The sequence below is a fragment of the Hippopotamus amphibius genome, chromosome 15, assembly GCF_030028045.1.
Source record: "Hippopotamus amphibius kiboko isolate mHipAmp2 chromosome 15, mHipAmp2.hap2, whole genome shotgun sequence".
NCBI lineage: Eukaryota > Metazoa > Chordata > Mammalia > Artiodactyla > Hippopotamidae > Hippopotamus > Hippopotamus amphibius.
The window spans coordinates 3,225,605-3,242,492 of NC_080200.1; the positions used below are offsets into that span (position 1 = coordinate 3,225,605).

Genomic DNA, 16,888 nt, shown 5'->3' on the forward strand with positions numbered 1-16,888 from the left:
CTGAGACACAGGAGCCCCAAGTGCCCCTCTGGGAGACAGGGAAGGAGAGGAAGGGGCTCCCCAGGGCAGCCCTGGGCAAACCCTCTCCCCTCAGGACATCCCAAGCCTCCCCTCTGGGGACCAGGAGGACCGTGAGGAGGTCCTGCTCCCTCCTGGGACCCCCCGCCCCCACTCATGCAGCTGGGGATTCTGAAAAGGAGGCAACCCCGCTGCTCGGGAACTTGTCACAGCAGGGCTGGGCTGTCCGGGGGGTGGGGGCGTCCCAGGGGCTCTGCAGGGCGGGCCCAGGCAGCCACAGCACCCCCACACCAGGCCTCCCAGCCACGGGGCTCCCGTGGGGAAGGCTGGGGGGCCGGGCCCACCTTCGCTTGAGCTTGTCGGCCAACTCATCCAGGATCTGCACGGCCTGCCGGTGGTAGTCCAGCTGGGCGTCCACCAGGGCGGAGAGCTGGCTCACCTGCTCAATCTGCAAGGGACCAGCCAGGGCTGAAGAGCTGCCCTCCTTTTGACCCCCATCTCCGGCTGCCTCCTGCAGGAAGCCTTCCCAGACTGTTCCAGACATGGGCCCGGCCCCCACCTGACCCCTGAGCTGCAGCTGGAGGAGGGTGAAGGGCCTGGGGAGACCCCAAAACCTCAGGGCCGGTGGCTGCCCACTCCGGTCCTCCGGTTCCTCCTTCCTTCTCTTCACGCCCTGAAAAGGCACGGAGCCCGCCCACTGGCCCTGGGAAGCGGGCATCACCGCTGGGCTCCCGTCTTCAGGGCATCCCGGGGCCGCCCCCAGCAGGCCAGCGTGGTGGGGAGGGGAGGGGCACGGGCCGGCGCACGTACGTCAGTCTCCAGGAGGTTGTGCATGCTGGTCTCAGCCACCTCCTTGGACTCCTCGAACTTCTCCATGGCCTGGCGCAGCTCCTCGTCTGGGATCTTGCCCTGCCGCTTCTTCTTGTAGTCGAAGTCCAGACGGCGGCCCTCCAGCTTCTTCAGGTGGTGCTGGGGCCGGGATGACGGTCACACCTTGTGCCCGGGACCTCGGGGAGGGCCACCCACCGCCCTCCCTGCTGGAAAACCCGGCCTGGACCGGGCCGTCCGGGGCTTGGGGGAGCGAGGGGGGCTGCGGCCGCCCAGGGTACCTGGATCTCCTTCAGGTCCTTGTCACACAGGTTCTGGAGCGGGTCAATGAAGTTCTGCTTGACCTCTATGTCCAGGGAGTCCTTCACCTCGGCCAGGCGCTTCATGGACTCCCCGGCATCCAACAGGGCATCACCTGGGGAGAAGAGGGGGCGGGGCGGGGGGAGCTGTCACAGGAGGCCTCGGCCTGCGCAGCCGAGACACATCCCACAGCCAAGGACCTTGATGCCACAACAGAGAAAAAAACAAGGAACCCTGAAATCTGACCTGGAGCCACAGGGGCCAGTAGTGACAGGTGTGATGACAGGTGTTCACGAGCCGCCCTCCCCCCCTCGGAAGGCACCCAGGTCCTTCCTCAGCAGCCTCCACTGCCCTCATCCAGGGGACCGGCCGGCCCCGGAGAAGACCCTCGAGCTACAGGGGAGATGCCCGCCTGCCGGCAGCACAGCCTCACCCGCGCCCCCAGGCCCGCACCCTGCAGCCTCCCTGCGGCCTCACCAAAGTTGGACTCGCCGCCCAGCTCCTTCCCGTGGCGGATCATGCACTCGCCCAGCAGGCCCTCCGACTGCGGGTAGCCGGGGTTCTTCACCTGCCCTCGGATCTTGGACACCGTGTTGAGCATCGTCAGCTTGGCCCGAGAGGCTGGAAGAGGATAGGCCGGGTGGGCTGCACTGCTGGTGCCCCCCTCGCCCCCCCCCCCCCCCCGCCCGGGTTCTTGTTTATCTCTAAAGCGCTCCCTTGGCCTGAGGAACCAGAATGTGAGAAGAACCTCCCGAACAGACTCCGCTCCTCTGCTCTCATCCTCACGCAGGAGCACTGGCAGTGGGCATGACGGGGACCAGCTCCTCGAGACCCCCAGAGAAGCGGGGTAGGCGCCCCGACACAGACCCTGGCCAGCTCCAGCCCGTCCCCCGCACGGGCCTCAGGTGGACGCGGCTGCTTCTGCTGCCGCCCTTCACTACAGGAACCAGCATTTGGATTCTCCTCATGGAAAAGTCCCTGCCTCCCTCTCCGCCTTGGAGACCGCACCTGTTGCTTCAAAAGCAGGCTTGTGGCTGGAGCCTGGCATGCGATTAAAATTGGTCCAAGAAGTCCACTGGGGTAAAAAGATGCTCTTTTCTGCTGGGACCCCTAGCTCTAAGGGTAATTTAAGGCTAGGGCTGCCATGAGAAATGAGAGCTGACAGATAAAACACAAGGAAACGTATGGCCCTGAGGACATCCTTTGGATGCCTGCATCCAGCCATGCCGCAACCTGCCTACCCCTGGGCATTCCAATTCTGTAGGCCCATACATTGCTTCTTCATGCTCCGGTAACCAGAAGATTCCCGACTGACAGAGACCCGAGGAGCTGGGGGCAGACCCCTCACAGCTGGCTGGCCCCCTACCTGGGTTGGGCTGCAGGTACTCGATGGTTCTGGCCAACACTTCCGTCACAGCCTTGCTGGTAACATCCACCTTCTGTAAAGAGAGTCCACGTGTGGGGTTTCAAAACCATCAGGGCGCCTGAGGCCAAACCAGGAGCCCCTGGACAGCCCCTGCCCTGGCCCCGGTTCCCTGCCCGCCTCAGAGCCCACACAGGAACTGCCGGCTGCTCTGGGGGCTGTTGGCGCCTCCCTGCCTCCTTGCTGTTGGCTATGATGTGACCCCGCCGCTGCCTGCCCAGGGCTGGGGATGTCTGAGACCCACCTAGACCGTCCCGAAGAGCCCCCCCTCCCGTTACCTTCTCCATCTCTTTGAAGTCATCATCCAGCTTGGTCCCTTCAGCCCCTCCGACCTTCTCACTGACCAGCTGTGGGACGAAAGGAGGGAAGAGAGTGTGAGCCGCAGGGGAGGAAGAAGGGGCCTCCAGGACGCCTTCTTGCCCCATCCACGGAGGAAGAGGAGGGGGGCGAGGGCTCAGGACATCCGCCATGGCTTCCTGGGGATGCTGAACATGGCGGCCAACGGCAACATGGGGGGCTGAACGAGGCCCTCACTCCAAACCCACACACTCCTGCAAACCCAGAGCCGGGGGCCCCTCTTGCTGGAAGCCTTCCCTGGCCATGCCCGCCGGGTCAGGCTGTGCTGGTGGCGCCACAGCCCCCGAGAGGGTCCCCGCCCCCGCAGGGTTGTGCAGCGTGCCCGGAGCACCCTCACAGGGCTGCGGGGCCCACGCCCAGGCGGCGGTGCTGTGCTCCAGCTCCGGGCAAGGCACCGTGGCTCACCGAAGCCCCTTCATTCAGGGAGCTGCAGCCCCCCTTTCCCACTGAACTCCTGCCTCTCTGAGGAGGAGTCTCAGGGACCAAGGGTCTGCGTCTACCTGGGCGCCTCTCAGAGGCGACAGGACCCAAGGCTGAAGGAACATTAGGACCGCTGTGTGGACAGGTGCCCAGTGGGAGGGAAGACCTGCCCCACATGGGCCAACTGCGGGGCCCAGATGTCACTTCTTGCACGCGCATGTGCGCGCGTACACAATTTCCTGGTGGCCAGCAGCAGTCTCTGCCCACCTGTTAGGACCATGCGCGGAGCTCCTGAGAGCACTCTAACCCTAACCTGTGTGGTCGTGGGCTGTCAGCTTCACTGGGCCTTGGTGTTTACCTCTGTAAAGGGGATGACAGGTGACACACACAGGGCTGCGGCCAAGCTCGCGGGGGTTGCTGTGTGTGACTGTGCGTCCAGGGGTACTGCCCTGACACCCATGCTGCGCACACTGGTGATTGCTGTTACTCTCCCCGAGCCCCTGGCCCTCCAAGGGGACCGCAGAACTGCAGGGCACGCCTAGCCCACAGGCCTTTATCTCTGCCCCTCCCCGCCTGGGGTCTAGGGAGCACTGGGGGCAGCTGCCTGCCCCTGCAAGTCAGTGTCCTCACGGCAGCTGTACCCCAGGAGTCCGGGGCGGGACAGGGCACAGGAAGGAAGCAGGGCTGGCTCAGGGCCCCCTCCACCATGCACCAGCCTCTGGGGGACCTCCAAGGGCAGGCAGGGGCTGCGTTCCCGTTTCTGACTTTATAAGGAAAGACTCTGGTCTCTCCTAGGTGTTTCTGAGGCATTCCACTTTATTTCATGGGACGGTTTCACTTCTTCTGATTATGGTAAAACAGAACATTCTCAAATTTGGTGGTTGCCAGAGGAAAATGAGTCAGGTGTCTGATGTGAGACAACACACTTCTGGTGAACTGAGAGTAGCTGAACCTCCAGGGCTCAAAAATCACACCTTCCGGGCCGAGGGCCTGCTCAGTGCAGGGGACACGGGCGCCCCCAGGGAGCAGGCTGTGCTGCCAGGGACCACGTCCTTCCTCTGAGGGGAGAGGGCACGGGCAGAGCCCTCTTCCAGGCCCCCAGGAATGTCACCTTCTCATCTCCCCTGGGAGCCCTGACAGCTCCACAGGCACCTCTGCACGGGGCCATCCTTGCTCTGGCCCCTGGGGGGCCCTGCTGGGAACATCTGGGGCCCTACCCGTGTCAGCGCCCCACCGCCACCCGCGAGCTTCAAGCTCCAGGCCCTCGGGCTGATCGGCCCCACTCTCCTCTCCGAGGCTCAGTCTGGAACTGGCACAAATGGGTGAAAGGATGACAAAAGGCCGAAAGGGAAAAGTGGGAACAAGCAAGCCACATGCCAACCGCAGCCGGGGGCGGGGCTCCGGGGAGGCGCAGACCTCGCTCCAGAGGGACCCGGGGAGCCCCCAGGAGGAGGCTGGAGCGCGGGGAGTGCCCCGTCTGTGCCAGGGGCCAGGACTCTGCCGCTCAGTCCTGCTCAGGGACCCCGCACACACCATCCCAGGCCCGGCAAGAGCAGCAGCACCGCCGTGGAAGTAACGCCTTCCCGTGCAGCGTCTGCACCCCGCACTCCCCACAACCGGATGGGGTTGGTTCCCAGGCTGCGGGAGAGGAAACTGAGGCGCAGCCCTGGCAGGGGCCCCGCAGGCTAAGGGCTGAAGCCCGCACTTCTCTCTGCATCTCCTGAGCACCGCCCCCACACTGGCTCACAGGGCAGAGGGACCCGCCCACTGGCTGAGGCCTGAGCAGCTACCACTCAGCTGGGGGAGCAGCAGAGCAGGTGGGCAACCGCTGCCCACTCTCCCGCAGGGCTGTGACCGCGATGGTGTGGACACCCCGGCCGCCAGGGCCCACCCGGCTGGGCGGGAGCCTGAGTAACCAGCAGCGGGCCCACACTGGCCGCCACCGTGAAATCCGTGCCGGGGCCTCCCGGGACACATGGGGCCCAGGCCAAGCCGCACACCAGCTCAGGTGCCGGCCCGCCCCTGCCAGGTGACACCCAGGGCTGAAGAGCTGCTGTGGGAGAGGCTGCGCTCAGCCAGCCCTGGCAGCGGCCTTTGGAGATGAACTCGCTGCGGCCCGTCGGCCGGGCCTCTCAGATCTCAGCCTGGCTCCCCACCGGCATGCCTGGCTCACTTCCGCCCTGGCGTGGCGCTCAGTGACCGTGTGTCCCATGAAGGCCCAGATCAGGGTCTTTGTTGAGGAGGCCAGGCATCTGTCTGGTAAAAGGGTCCATGGGTGGTTCTGAGACCAGCCACCAGTGTTGACTGCTGTCCTGTGACACGAGTGTGCGCCTTCCTGTGTCCGTCCCCGAGGCGGTGGCTCCATCTTCCATCGAGGTACCGCTGGCCTGTGCTGGGCCCAGCAGGGAGCACACTCCCTCCCCCATGGGAGGCTCGCTCTGAGGCCTGGCCCTCTGGTGGTCCCTCTCCCGAAAACTGCACGAGCCAACCCCCACCACGTTTCATCTGACCATACCCCCTGCCCTCACTTCAGCCTGCAGGCACCTCCAGGGCTCCCGCTCCACGTCCCCCTAAGTTCAAACTGCAGCTTAGACTGCAGAGGTGGCTACTGCCACTGAGAAAGTGGAAGGACCGCCAATCCGTTCACTTCCCCGCGTGCTGACCCACTCAGGCTGCTCTGGCAGGGCCACCTGGGCCCAGCTCCCACCTGGACTCTGGCCGGATTTATGATGACAAGCCCCCTTGTGACTGTGGCAGGCAGAGGGCGGCCCATTCAGGCTCTCACACTGGGGAGCAGTGAGCCGTGTGGTCTCAGGCACCTGGGAAGGGAGTGAGCCTGGCATGGAGACGGGGCCTCATCCCTGAGCACCCGCACCCACGTGAGTGGCCCGTGGGCACTGGTAATAAAGACCAATGGGAGAAGGGGCTGTTCTCTCAAAGACGGGCGGGCTTCAGCATTCTAGATCATTGGTATGTTTGGAGAGCAGCTAGGAACCTGACACGTGGGACAGAAACAGAGAACACTCCATGGAACAACCCGCAGACACATGGCGCTCTGTGCCAGGAGCCGGCAGGGCAGCCGCTCCAGGAGTCGAGCAGAGAGCAGGGAGGCGAGAGGAGCTTCCTTCCTCGGGAAGGGGCGTAGGGGCGGACGGCTGTGCCGGACCAGGCAGGCACGGCTGCAGCGGCCCCTCGGGGGCAGCGGAAGCGCGAATCCTGCTGAGTGGGACGCGCCAATGGGGGGTCTTGTCATTCAGTCATCTCGGCGGGGAAACCTGATCAATATGACGTGGAAAATAAATGGCTGATCTGCGGGCTCGGTGACCCCGGGCAGAGGATTGCTTTGATGAATTAAGAGTTTAAGTGAAAAAAAAAGCAACAGGAGGAGGCTGGCCTGGAGGAGCCAGGAGTGGGGAGAAAACAGGACTGCTCGGGGCCTCACGGTCCAGGATGGACGCTGCACACGTGGTGCTGAGTCCTCGGCCTCGTCCAGACGATACACGCTGGGGGACCGCTCGCCGCGCTCCATGTTAACGGCGCAGGTCCTGTCCTCTCCTGACTCCCCTCCTGCCCTCCGCCCGGCTAACGTCTCCCTGCCCCCGCATCCCCCTCCTTCCTCGGCGGTGAGGGCCCAGTCCGGGGCCAGGCTGAGGGCTGGAGGTCTGGGGCGGTGGGCGGCCACCCGCAGGCACTGGCTGGAGAACTGGACTAAAAGGCACGGACAGGTGATGGGGTGAAAGGGCCTTGGGGTCCAGGCCCAGCCACCCCGCCGTGTGGTCCCACAAGGGTCAGCCTCGGGTCTGAGCCAGTGAACGCGCCGCAGCTGAGGTGCCCATGACCCAAGGCCCTCAGGGGTGACCACTTCTGGCTCCAGTTAGCGACCACCGTCGGGAGGGGGATGGGCAGGCCCGACACCTGGCCACCACGGTAGAGGCGGTGCTGGCTTCGAGGAGCGCCCCTCTGGCCAGGGAGATAACAATGTCGGGCACAACAGGGACACAGTGATAAGCGCTGCAAGGGAGATTTAAACACGCCAGACACGCCCCCAGCTGGGTGAGCCTCGGGGGCCAGCGCTGGCCGAGCCCGGCCAGGAGGGCAGACGGTGTTCTGGGTGAGCCGCAGGCTTGGCGGCACAGGGACTGCCGTTCCTGTCCTCCACGTGCCAGGCACGGTGGGGGCACGTTCCAAACATCCTGCCATCGATGGTCACCCCTCTGCGGTGATGAGGCAGGGACCGGCACGCGCATCCGACAGATGAGGAAGCCCCGGGGTGGGAGGCGGAACCGCAAGGCTGTACGTGGAGAAGCTGGGAGCGGCGCCCTGAGCTGTCAGACTGGCCGGTCTGGCCCTCCCCATGCCCCACACCAGAGGACGATGAAGCCCCGCGCCTGCGTAGGACCTGCCAGGAGGGCACGGGTGCTCCAGGGGCCGTCGGGAGGAGGCAGATTGAGCGTGTGCAGGATGCCCAGACACAGGAGGCCCCAGGCGGCGACTGTGATGATCCCAAGCAGGGCTGAGAAATTCCTGCACGGGGAGGATGGCACGGGGATGGAAGGGAGGGACACAGGGACGGACGTGTTCGCCTCCACATCCCTTCCAACGGTGACTCCCCTCCCCTGCTGGCCTCCCAACATCTGGGAGCCACTTGCCAAACACCTCAGAACAGCCCCTTCTAGTTTCCTTTATGGCATTCCGTCTCGTGACTTGGAGGGCCCACGACACCGGCAGAGCCAAGCTGGCCTGCTGCCCGGCAGACACACGAAGCTGCTGGCCTTCTCGAGTCTCCTTTCTCTGCTTGGGCCCTGGGCTCAAGATGCTGGCAGACACACCAGAGGGTGCGCTCTTTGGTAACTGATGCCTTTTCTGGAAAGGCAAGCCGAGGGTGCTTCTGGGGAGGTAACATGCGTGGTGCCCTGCCACCCTAAAGCCTCCAGTCTGTCCCTGCCTGGAAATCTCCGGTGGCCCTCATGTTGGGACGATTTCCAAAGCCTGGGCCCTCGTGGGTATGAAATGTTTGCCGACGGGGGCGGCGCTCAGATTCCAGGCAGCTTGGATCCCACGTGGCTCTGAGGGCAAAGGCCAAGAGGCGTGGGGCTGGGCCACCAACCTGAGGGGCGAGGAAGAGGTGCCACCGAAGTAGAGGCCACAGAAACACTAACTGTACCCAAATGAAACTCCACATCTGACAGTAGAAATCAGCTCCTCAGCCCGTGGAGACGGGCCAGCAGGAAGCCCGAGGGCTCTGCAGCAGGAGAGGCCTCCTCTGTCACGGGGCTTTAGTAAATATTTGTGAGCTGATGGAGAAGAAGCCACCACCCGCTTTGGGAAGCCCCACAGAGGGAAGTGTGCCGACACGTCAGAGTTTCCGCCGGCATACCGGGAATTCTGAAACGTCCCAAGCTTGTTGGTGCACTTCGTGCCTGCGGGCGCACACTTCCGCTCCTCCTGGGGATCAAAGCTACAGTGTTTTAAAAGCAGCTCCGTGAGTGGGAGCAGTGGAAATGCACAACCAGGAAAGGGCTTCTGAAGTTACTTTTCCCGTGGAAACCCCCTTTCGGGCACCGCGCCCACCAGATCTGGCCGAGAGAGGCAGACGCGGACCCACAGACACCCCTCCACACAGGGTGTCGGGAGAACCTAGTTCTGGCAGCGCAAAGACGGTGGCTTTGAAGTCCAAGGTGTTCTTTCAGCAGGAGGGGCGGCACCTCAGGCCTGGGGTTGGCGGCTGAGATGCCGGCTCAGAATCAGAACCCCTCGGATCCCCAGGACTGCAGGGACCAGCCAGCCGCAGGGTCCCCCGGGGGGCGGCGGCGGAGGGGGGCTGGCTGTCGCTGTGGAGAGAAGCCTGGCCTGGGGCCTGGTCAGACCTAGCTTCTCGCAGTCTGAACCGCACTGGTCCTTGGCCCCGCCTCCGGCCCCCGCCTGCCCAAACCCTCCCAGGGCTGGCCTGGTGGGCAGTGAGTCCCAGCGGCCTGCCGGATGCTGCTAAGATGAGGGGGGAAACCGTTACATGAGAAAAATCCCCTCAAAGTCATGTCTGGCTTAATCCGAGAGTCTGATCTGGACACAGCATGGCAGCGGGAGCAAGGCAGGAACCAGTCGTCGGAGAGAACGAACCAGAGGGGCAGCCGCAGCAGCTGGGGCCAGTCGCTCAGTGACGAGCTGGAGGATGGCGCTCCCAACAGGGAACGGCCTCATCTCAAAGCCCCAGCCTCCACTCCTGCAGGCTTCTCTGGAGCCAGGACCAGCAGCTGGAGGCTCACCCGGAGCAGACACCCCAGAATGACAGCAAAGTCGCCAGCCCTCCACTGCAGTCACCCTGCTGTCCCCACGGGGCCTCAGGCTGTGCCACTGGCTTTAAGCACCCGGGATCTCAGGCCTTCCCTGGTGGTCCAGTGGTTAGACTCTGTGCTCCCCATGCAGGGAGCCGGGGTTCCACCCCTGGTCAGGGAACTAGATCCTGCACGCGGCGACTAAGAAGCCCACGTGCCACAACGAAGATCCCGCGTGACGCAACTAAGACCCAACATAGCCTAAATAAATAAACAGATAAATATTTTTTAAAAATAAAAAATAAAAAAAGGACCCAGGATCTGCCACGAGGGCCACTGTGTACTCCCGGAACCCTCCCCACCGCCTGAACCAGGCCCGCCCTGCCCTGGCTCGGATTCTCCTCACTTCTCCCCAGGACCCCTCCTGGCTGCCCTCCTGCCCACGGCAGCCTCAGAGGGCTGGGACCAGAGCCCTCTCCAGGCTCCCGCAGTCCCGGGACTTCTCCCCATCTCCTGCGGGAGCTGGAGGCCTGGCCTGGCCTGACTCCCTGTTAGCCTCCCACGCCTGCCTGCCACGCGTTCCCTGCTCATCTTCCGCAGCCGAGCGCAGGGACCCCGTGCATCTTGCTTTCTACCATCAGCAAGCCCAGTGCATCTGACCGAGCACCCAGGCCCCCTCCTTTTGGGGGCCCTCTCCTGGCCTCCCGGAGGAGCGGCAGCTCTGAAGGACCCAAGGCTGGAGGAAGAGTGAGGGGCTGAGCAGACACAGTGGCTGTACGGCGCATTCTTCGGGTGCCTCAGTCCTGTTTGAGGAAAGTGCCTCCCTCGCCCCAAGGTGACTCAGCAGACCCTGGAGATGGGGTGACAAGGAACTCACTCCCGGCCCGGCTCGACCTCCACGTGCAGCTCAGCTGAGTGTCGGCCGTGGGGACCCGGGCTGGCTGGCACTGGCCAGGGTTTCCCCTCGCAACCCGTTTGGCCAGAAGCCACAGGCGCAAGTGCCCTCCTGGTGCTCTGTGGAGGGGTCAGGGCCTGAGGTCAGGGCCCCATGACACCAAGTCCCACTTCCTCTGGGCACCAATCACCGCCCCCCAGGTTGGCCCAGGCTCAACTCTAATGATGACTGGTCCTTGGATTCCCGTTAAGACGCAGAGTTCCTCCACGAGAAAGCAGAAGCACTTAACAAGCACTGTCCCTGCTTCCGTTCAGTTCATCTGGCAGAGTCTGGGGGAGGAAGTGGGCCCTGCTGGGTGCTGGGACAGCTGTGGAATGCCGGCTTCTAGTTGAAGCACTTCTGGCTTGTGGGGGGAGGCAGGACTGCTGGAGGGGAGAAGAGGCCACAGAATGTGCAACTTTTAATGTTTCTACAAAACACAGCAGAGACTGCATTGTTCTTGGACCTGTGGCCTTGCTGGCCCTTTTGTCAACCCTGAGAGCCCCGAGAGGGAGAGGAAGGGACAGAGCCATCGGGGACCTCCAGCACCCACCTGGCCCAGCTGTGGTCTCGGGGCAGTTATCTCCACCTTATAAATGGAGTAACTAACGCCCCAGGAGGTGAGCTGCCTTGCCCAGGGCCAGGCAGTGCAGGGTGTGTGCGTGCGCACGCGCGTGTGTGACACTGAGCCAGACAGCAGGGGTACCTGGGTCCCCAAAGTCTTAAACCACCTTGCTCTGGAGACTGCCCTGCGCCTCCCTGGTTCGCTTCCTAGTTTGCAGAGACTGGCCAGGGTGCTGGGGAGACAGGGCCAGCGCTCAAGGTCTGGCTGCAAACCCCGCCCCTCCTGCTTGGTTGGGGAAGCGTGTGCGGCTGCGTCCCAGCCCCTGGGAGCAGGCAGTCAAGAGGACCACAGCTGTTCCTGGGCAGGGACAGTGACAGTGGGGGACGACCACCCAGGACGACGCCCTACACCATGCTGAGTGCACTGGTCTGGAGGCGGAAGGCCTGCGCTGGAGGGCCGGCTCTGCCCTGAGCCTTCTGGAACTCCAGTCTCTCACACGACTCCCACTACTCCAGGGTGGCATGAGACCACAGCCCCTGGAATATCACAGAGCTTTCAATGAATACCAAAGGCACTCCAGACCCAGAGCTGCTCGGGGAGGGGGACACCAGTCACACGCAGACCCCTGCCTGAGGCACGATGCCGCTAACATGGGAGAATCAGACGGGTCCTGTCCACGCCCTCCCTGAGCGCGCCCCTGGCCCCAGTGCTACCGGGGGAGGCGAGGGCCAAAGCCACAGGGCCCGGCTGTGGAATCTGGGCGGCAGGCCGGGGCAGGGGCTCAGGACTCTGCCTCCTTCGGACAGGGGGAGGGAACAAGGCCTGCTGATGAGGGGCTCCGCAGTGGGCCTGATCCACGCTGGCGCCCCGGGCTCTGCCGAGGGCTTTTACCCAAAGACCACGAGGCCAGCGATCGCACGAGGCTCATTTCTTACGAACAAATCGCATCCGCAACTCTTGCCAGAGCCGAAAGGCCTACATAGAAACCGGCCTCGTGCGTTTTAATTTCTCATCTCAGAGCTGGGGCAGGAGGGCTGCATGTCACACAGCTGGGAAAATCAATTTCAGATGAAAACTTATAAAAAGAAACACCCAACCACAAACAAATGAGGTAATAAATCCCCCCGAGTCCTGCCCAGCAGGGCCACGCCCACTCTGTACCGCTGGCCGCAGGGCGGAGTGTGCTGTGGGGGGCTGCCGCCCACAGACCCAACGCTCAGGGCGGCGCAGCAGACGTCTGTCCCACGTGCGGAGTAAATAAAGTGTCGTGCAAACTCATCTGTTGCCAGTGGCAGGGCTGAGCCGCCCTTCAGGAAGAGACAGGAAACAGGGCTTGGAGATCCTGTGAGGCGCACAGCTGCTGCCTCCGGAAGCACCGCACACACCCTGCATCCAACACCACTGCCGCAGCCAACTCTGCAAGAGGCTGCAGGCACCAGGGCACAGGTCTCAAGGAGGGGCCACGCGTACCCAGCAACGACAAGCTGGGGGGATGGAACAATCTAACGGCCCGTAGCCCCCGCCTCCTGGAACACAGACGCTGTCCCCCCGCCCCAACTCCGGTCTCCAAGACCACGTCCGCTCTGAAAGGTGTAACTGATGTGAAGCTGCCTCTTCAAGGAAGCCCTCCTGATGCTCCTCACCAGAGAGCAAAGGGCAAGTCTGCAAAGGAAAAAAAAATCCAAGCAAGCTGTGTCCAGGGTGGCCCACATCCAGAGGACCCCACTCCCGGAGCAGGTGGTCTCCTCTTGACAGGAACCCCCCGTGAAAGGGACGCGCCTGCAGTTTGGGAAGACAGAAGACGGGAAAGAAAGGCTGACAGGCAAAGAGGCTCTGAAGGCCAAAGGGAAACGGCCCCCAAACGGGCTGGGCTGGAGCCAGAGGGGCCGCACACCTAGGTTCTTCGTGGTCATGGAGGGCCATCTCACGGGGAGGGCAGAGCTCGGCCTGCGCGCGCCTCCGGGAGAGCTCCAGGCAGGAGCGCTGAGCAGACGCTGAGGGACGTACCCTCACCTGGCTCCAGGGCTCACCTGTCACCTCAGGGCAGTGACACCTGGTGACTCACGGCCACTGAGACCAGTTGCTTCAGGCGTGGCGACCAGAAGCAGCCGGGCAGGTCACAACCCCGGGACGGCACCAGCCCCAAGGAGGGTCAGTGACGGGCACCGTGCACACGTGCCGGATGCTGGCGCCCTGTCGCCCTGCGTGGCCGCTCCTCCCTCTGGCCCATTTGTCTAGGGCTACCTGCCTTTCTAACCTGCAGAGCCAGCCCTGGAAGCTTGGAGCTGGAAGGAATCTCAGCACAGAAGAGGAGACTGATGGGGCCCTGTGGGGCCGGGTGGGCACCAGAGCCGTGCTCCTGCTCCCTGGCTGCCGACCACCCTGCAGTGGCGGAGCGGGCGCACCTGGCGCACGTGCTCCCTGATGTCACTGCCTGTACCTGACCCGGAGGTGGGTGAGCACATGACTGAGAGGTTCCCAGGGACCCCACCCTGGGCCACGGACATAGGCGAGCCGTTTTCAGGGCCCCGTCTCCTCCACCACAGCTCCCCTTCATTCCAGCAACAGCCCCCGGGAGAGCCTCGCCTCTCCACCCAAACACACCCTGTCCCCAAGCACAACCTCCCGTTGGCTGCCAGCTGCTGTGATAGGGCCCGTGGAGCAGCAGGGGGCCTGACGCCCCATAGGTGACGGCAATAGGTATTTGCCGAGATAACGGAGACCCCGCCCTTAGGAGCCGGCAGGAGAACACCCCCAGCCGGGTGTGTCAGTAACAAGCCAAAACAAGCAAAAATGCTTCCAGAACCACAGATGGCCCTGCAAAGACGAGCCTGCCGGCCCCTGCATGATGCGCGGCCCAGGGAAAGAACGAGGCTGCGTGCAGGGAGCTCGAGGCAGGGTCCCCGTGCGGGCCAGGCTCAGAGGCAGGATGTGCCGAACGGCCTGGACGACAGGGGCGTTGGCAACGCCAGGGCCTCTGGAGGGAAGACCCCCTGTGAGGGATCTGTGGCTCCGCACACACGGGGACGCGCGTAAACACTGCGTAAACTGTGTTGCTAGCAGGCTCGTGCTAGCTCCTCCTCTGCACCGAAAGCTCCCAGAGATCACGGCTCAGGCTCGAGGGCTCACGGCACCGAGTGCGCTTGCTGACGGCCGGCTGTGAGAGGCAGTTCTGAAGCTCTGCTTGGAAGCAGAGCGACAGGGTTTGGAGGAAGAGGATGGGTAGCGGACCCCCACCAAGCCCCGGGCCCAGGCTACGGCCAGCCTCCGGGGTACCCCCTCCTCCTGCTCCCACCCAGCCAAACCTCAACACTCTGAGTGGCTCTCTGCCCTGATCCTGGCTAACACGATTCTGAAGCCCCGCACGTCCCGCCCTCTCCACCTGGGTGTGTCAGCAGTCTGCCCGTCCTTCGGGGTGGTGCCAGTATACACCCCCAGGAAGCCGCGCTTACGCTCTGGGCATGGGAGACCCTACCACCCCCAAACCCCCAGTCGGGGGTCTTGCTGCATTTGCCAAGATGGCTGGGCGATGCTGACTCAAGGCGCTTCTCAGCAAAGCCCCCATTTTTTTTCTTTTTAAATATTTGTTTATTTATTTAGGCTGCGCAGGGTCTTAGTTGCGGCATGCAGGATCTTCATTGTGGCACGTGTGCGGGATCTAGTTCCCCGACCAGGGATTGAATCTGGGTCCCCTGAATGGCGAGCTCAGAGTCTTACCCACTGGACCACCAGGAAGTCCCGGCAATACATTTATTTATTTACTTATAATTAAAATTTATTTGATTGTGCCAGGTCTCAGTTGCTGCAGGTGGGCTCCTTAGTTGCGGCTCCCCAGCTCCCCAGCTCCCCAGTCGTGGCACTTGAACTCTTAGCTGCGGCATGCGGGATCTGGTTACTTGACCAGGGATTGAACCTGAGCCCCCTGAATGGGGAGCGCAGAGTCTTACCCACTGGACCACCAGGGAAGTTCCCCAGCAATGCCTTTTTATGTTGATTTTTGCAGGAGAAAAGCAGCCCTGCTCTCGTTCCCCAGGTCCTGCTCCTCTGTTGTCACCGTGTGATGCGTGTCCGGTGCGGCCATTTCCTGAGCTAGGAGCTGTGAGAATATCCAAATCTCTCTCCACCTGATGACGACGGTCTGGTAGCCACAGCCTCCCCCTGCACCCAGGCCAGCCTCTGCTCCCCTGGAAGGACTGAGCCCACACATGGACAGTGTCTGGGCTCCCGGAGGAGGGACAGGAACACAGCAGGGCAGGCCAGTGACTGGAGGTCCCAGCATGGGGGGCCTCGCTCTGCTGCATGCTCGGGAAAACCTGCGTCCTCCTCTCCCTTGTCCTTCTTGTGTCCACGTTCAAAGCCAAGGTCCAGGTCATCTCGTGAGTCATCCCTGGTTTCTCTGTACAGGGCATGTGTCACAGGACCCTGTGTCACCATGTCTGCCCTATTTCAATCGCTAAGCCACTGTGCGTGTCTGGGATGCTCTCCTGCCCGGAGCTCATCTGCTCCGTCAGAATGGGGCTGAGCGCCTGGAGTCAAAGCCAGCAGGCTGGCTCCCTACTCAAGAAAGGTCGCCCGTATTCATTCAACGAGTATCTACTATTTATACCTGCCAGGTAGAGAGAGGGAAAAAGAGGTGGATACTATAAACACACACAAAAAAGGCACTACAAGGACCTAAGATAAGGAGCTCCTTCCTCTCCATTAAAAAAAAAAGCAGGGCCTTCCTAGGTGGCACGATGGTTGAGAATCTGCCTGCTAATGCAGGGGACACGGGTTCGAGCCCTGCTCCAGGAAGATCCCACATGCCGCGGAGCAACTAAGCCCGTGAGCCACAACTATTGAGCCCATGTGCTGCAACTACTGAAGCCCACGTGCCTAGAGCCCGTGCTCCGCAGCAAGAGAAGCCACGGCAATGAGGAGCCCGTGCACCACAACAAAGAGTAGCCTCCACTCACGGCAACTAAAAAGAAAGCCTGTGCACAGCATAGAAGACCCACCACAGCCAATAAAATAAATAAATAAATTTATAAAAAAAAAAAAAAAAAAAAGCAGCAGCAGCCCCTTCTTCCTTGTGGGGAGGGAGCCGGGGGCAGTCACAGGGAGATGTGTCTGGACTTGGTTTTGAAGGATGGGTTGTACTTGCGGGGCAAGAAGGAGAAAAGGCACAGGACAGAGGCGCTGAGGGCCAGCTTGGAAACCAACTCCCAGGACATGATTCTGAGGCGTTCCCTTTGAAGTGTGGGCATCGTTAGTGACAGGAATCTGGCATGAGCCTCCAGGCTCTGTGATGGGAAGAAAGGTGTCATTAGGCTGGAGAACTGCCGACCTCTTTCTACAGTCGATGGGAAGCCATGCAGGTGTTTCGTGGAGTTGTAGCTGGGCAACAGCGTTTTTTGCGTGAAACCTGAACACAGAGCCAGTTTTCAAGTCAATGATGGAGGATTTCCCATCAGTCCAATAGCCTGTAAGTCACCAAGGTGGGATTCCAGGAACTAGGTGACGACGTCCATTGAGCACTGAAATGAAGGTGGCTTGGTGGGAGGCCCGCTCTTCGCATAGCACCTGTCTGTCAACCTGGCGAAGTGAACTGGTCCTATTCTTTTTTTTTTTTTGGCTGTGCGGACTCTTCATTGCAGACTTCTCTCTAGTTGCCGTGCATGGGCTTCTCTAGTTGTGGTGCACGGGTTTAGTTGCCCCCATGACATGTGGGATCTTAGTTCCCTGACCAGGGATCCACCCCGTGTCCCTGACATTGGAAGGCAGATTCTTAA

General features: G+C 62.3%; 1 protein-coding gene across 2 annotated transcripts in view; it reads right to left on the reverse strand.

Moving 5' to 3' along the window:
- Positions 1-16,888, reverse strand: part of SH3GL1 (SH3 domain containing GRB2 like 1, endophilin A2) — a 31,579-nt gene that overhangs the window by 2,520 nt on the left and 12,171 nt on the right. For both annotated transcript variants that reach the window (XM_057709683.1, XM_057709682.1), the window contains exons 2-7: positions 2,848-2,916; positions 2,513-2,585; positions 1,624-1,767; positions 1,128-1,261; positions 829-987; positions 363-466 (exon numbers count right to left, since the gene is read on the reverse strand). In XM_057709683.1, coding sequence (XP_057565666.1) covers positions 363-466; positions 829-987; positions 1,128-1,261; positions 1,624-1,767; positions 2,513-2,585; positions 2,848-2,916 — 683 coding nt within the window. The remainder of the gene's footprint in view (positions 1-362; positions 467-828; positions 988-1,127; positions 1,262-1,623; positions 1,768-2,512; positions 2,586-2,847; positions 2,917-16,888) is intronic.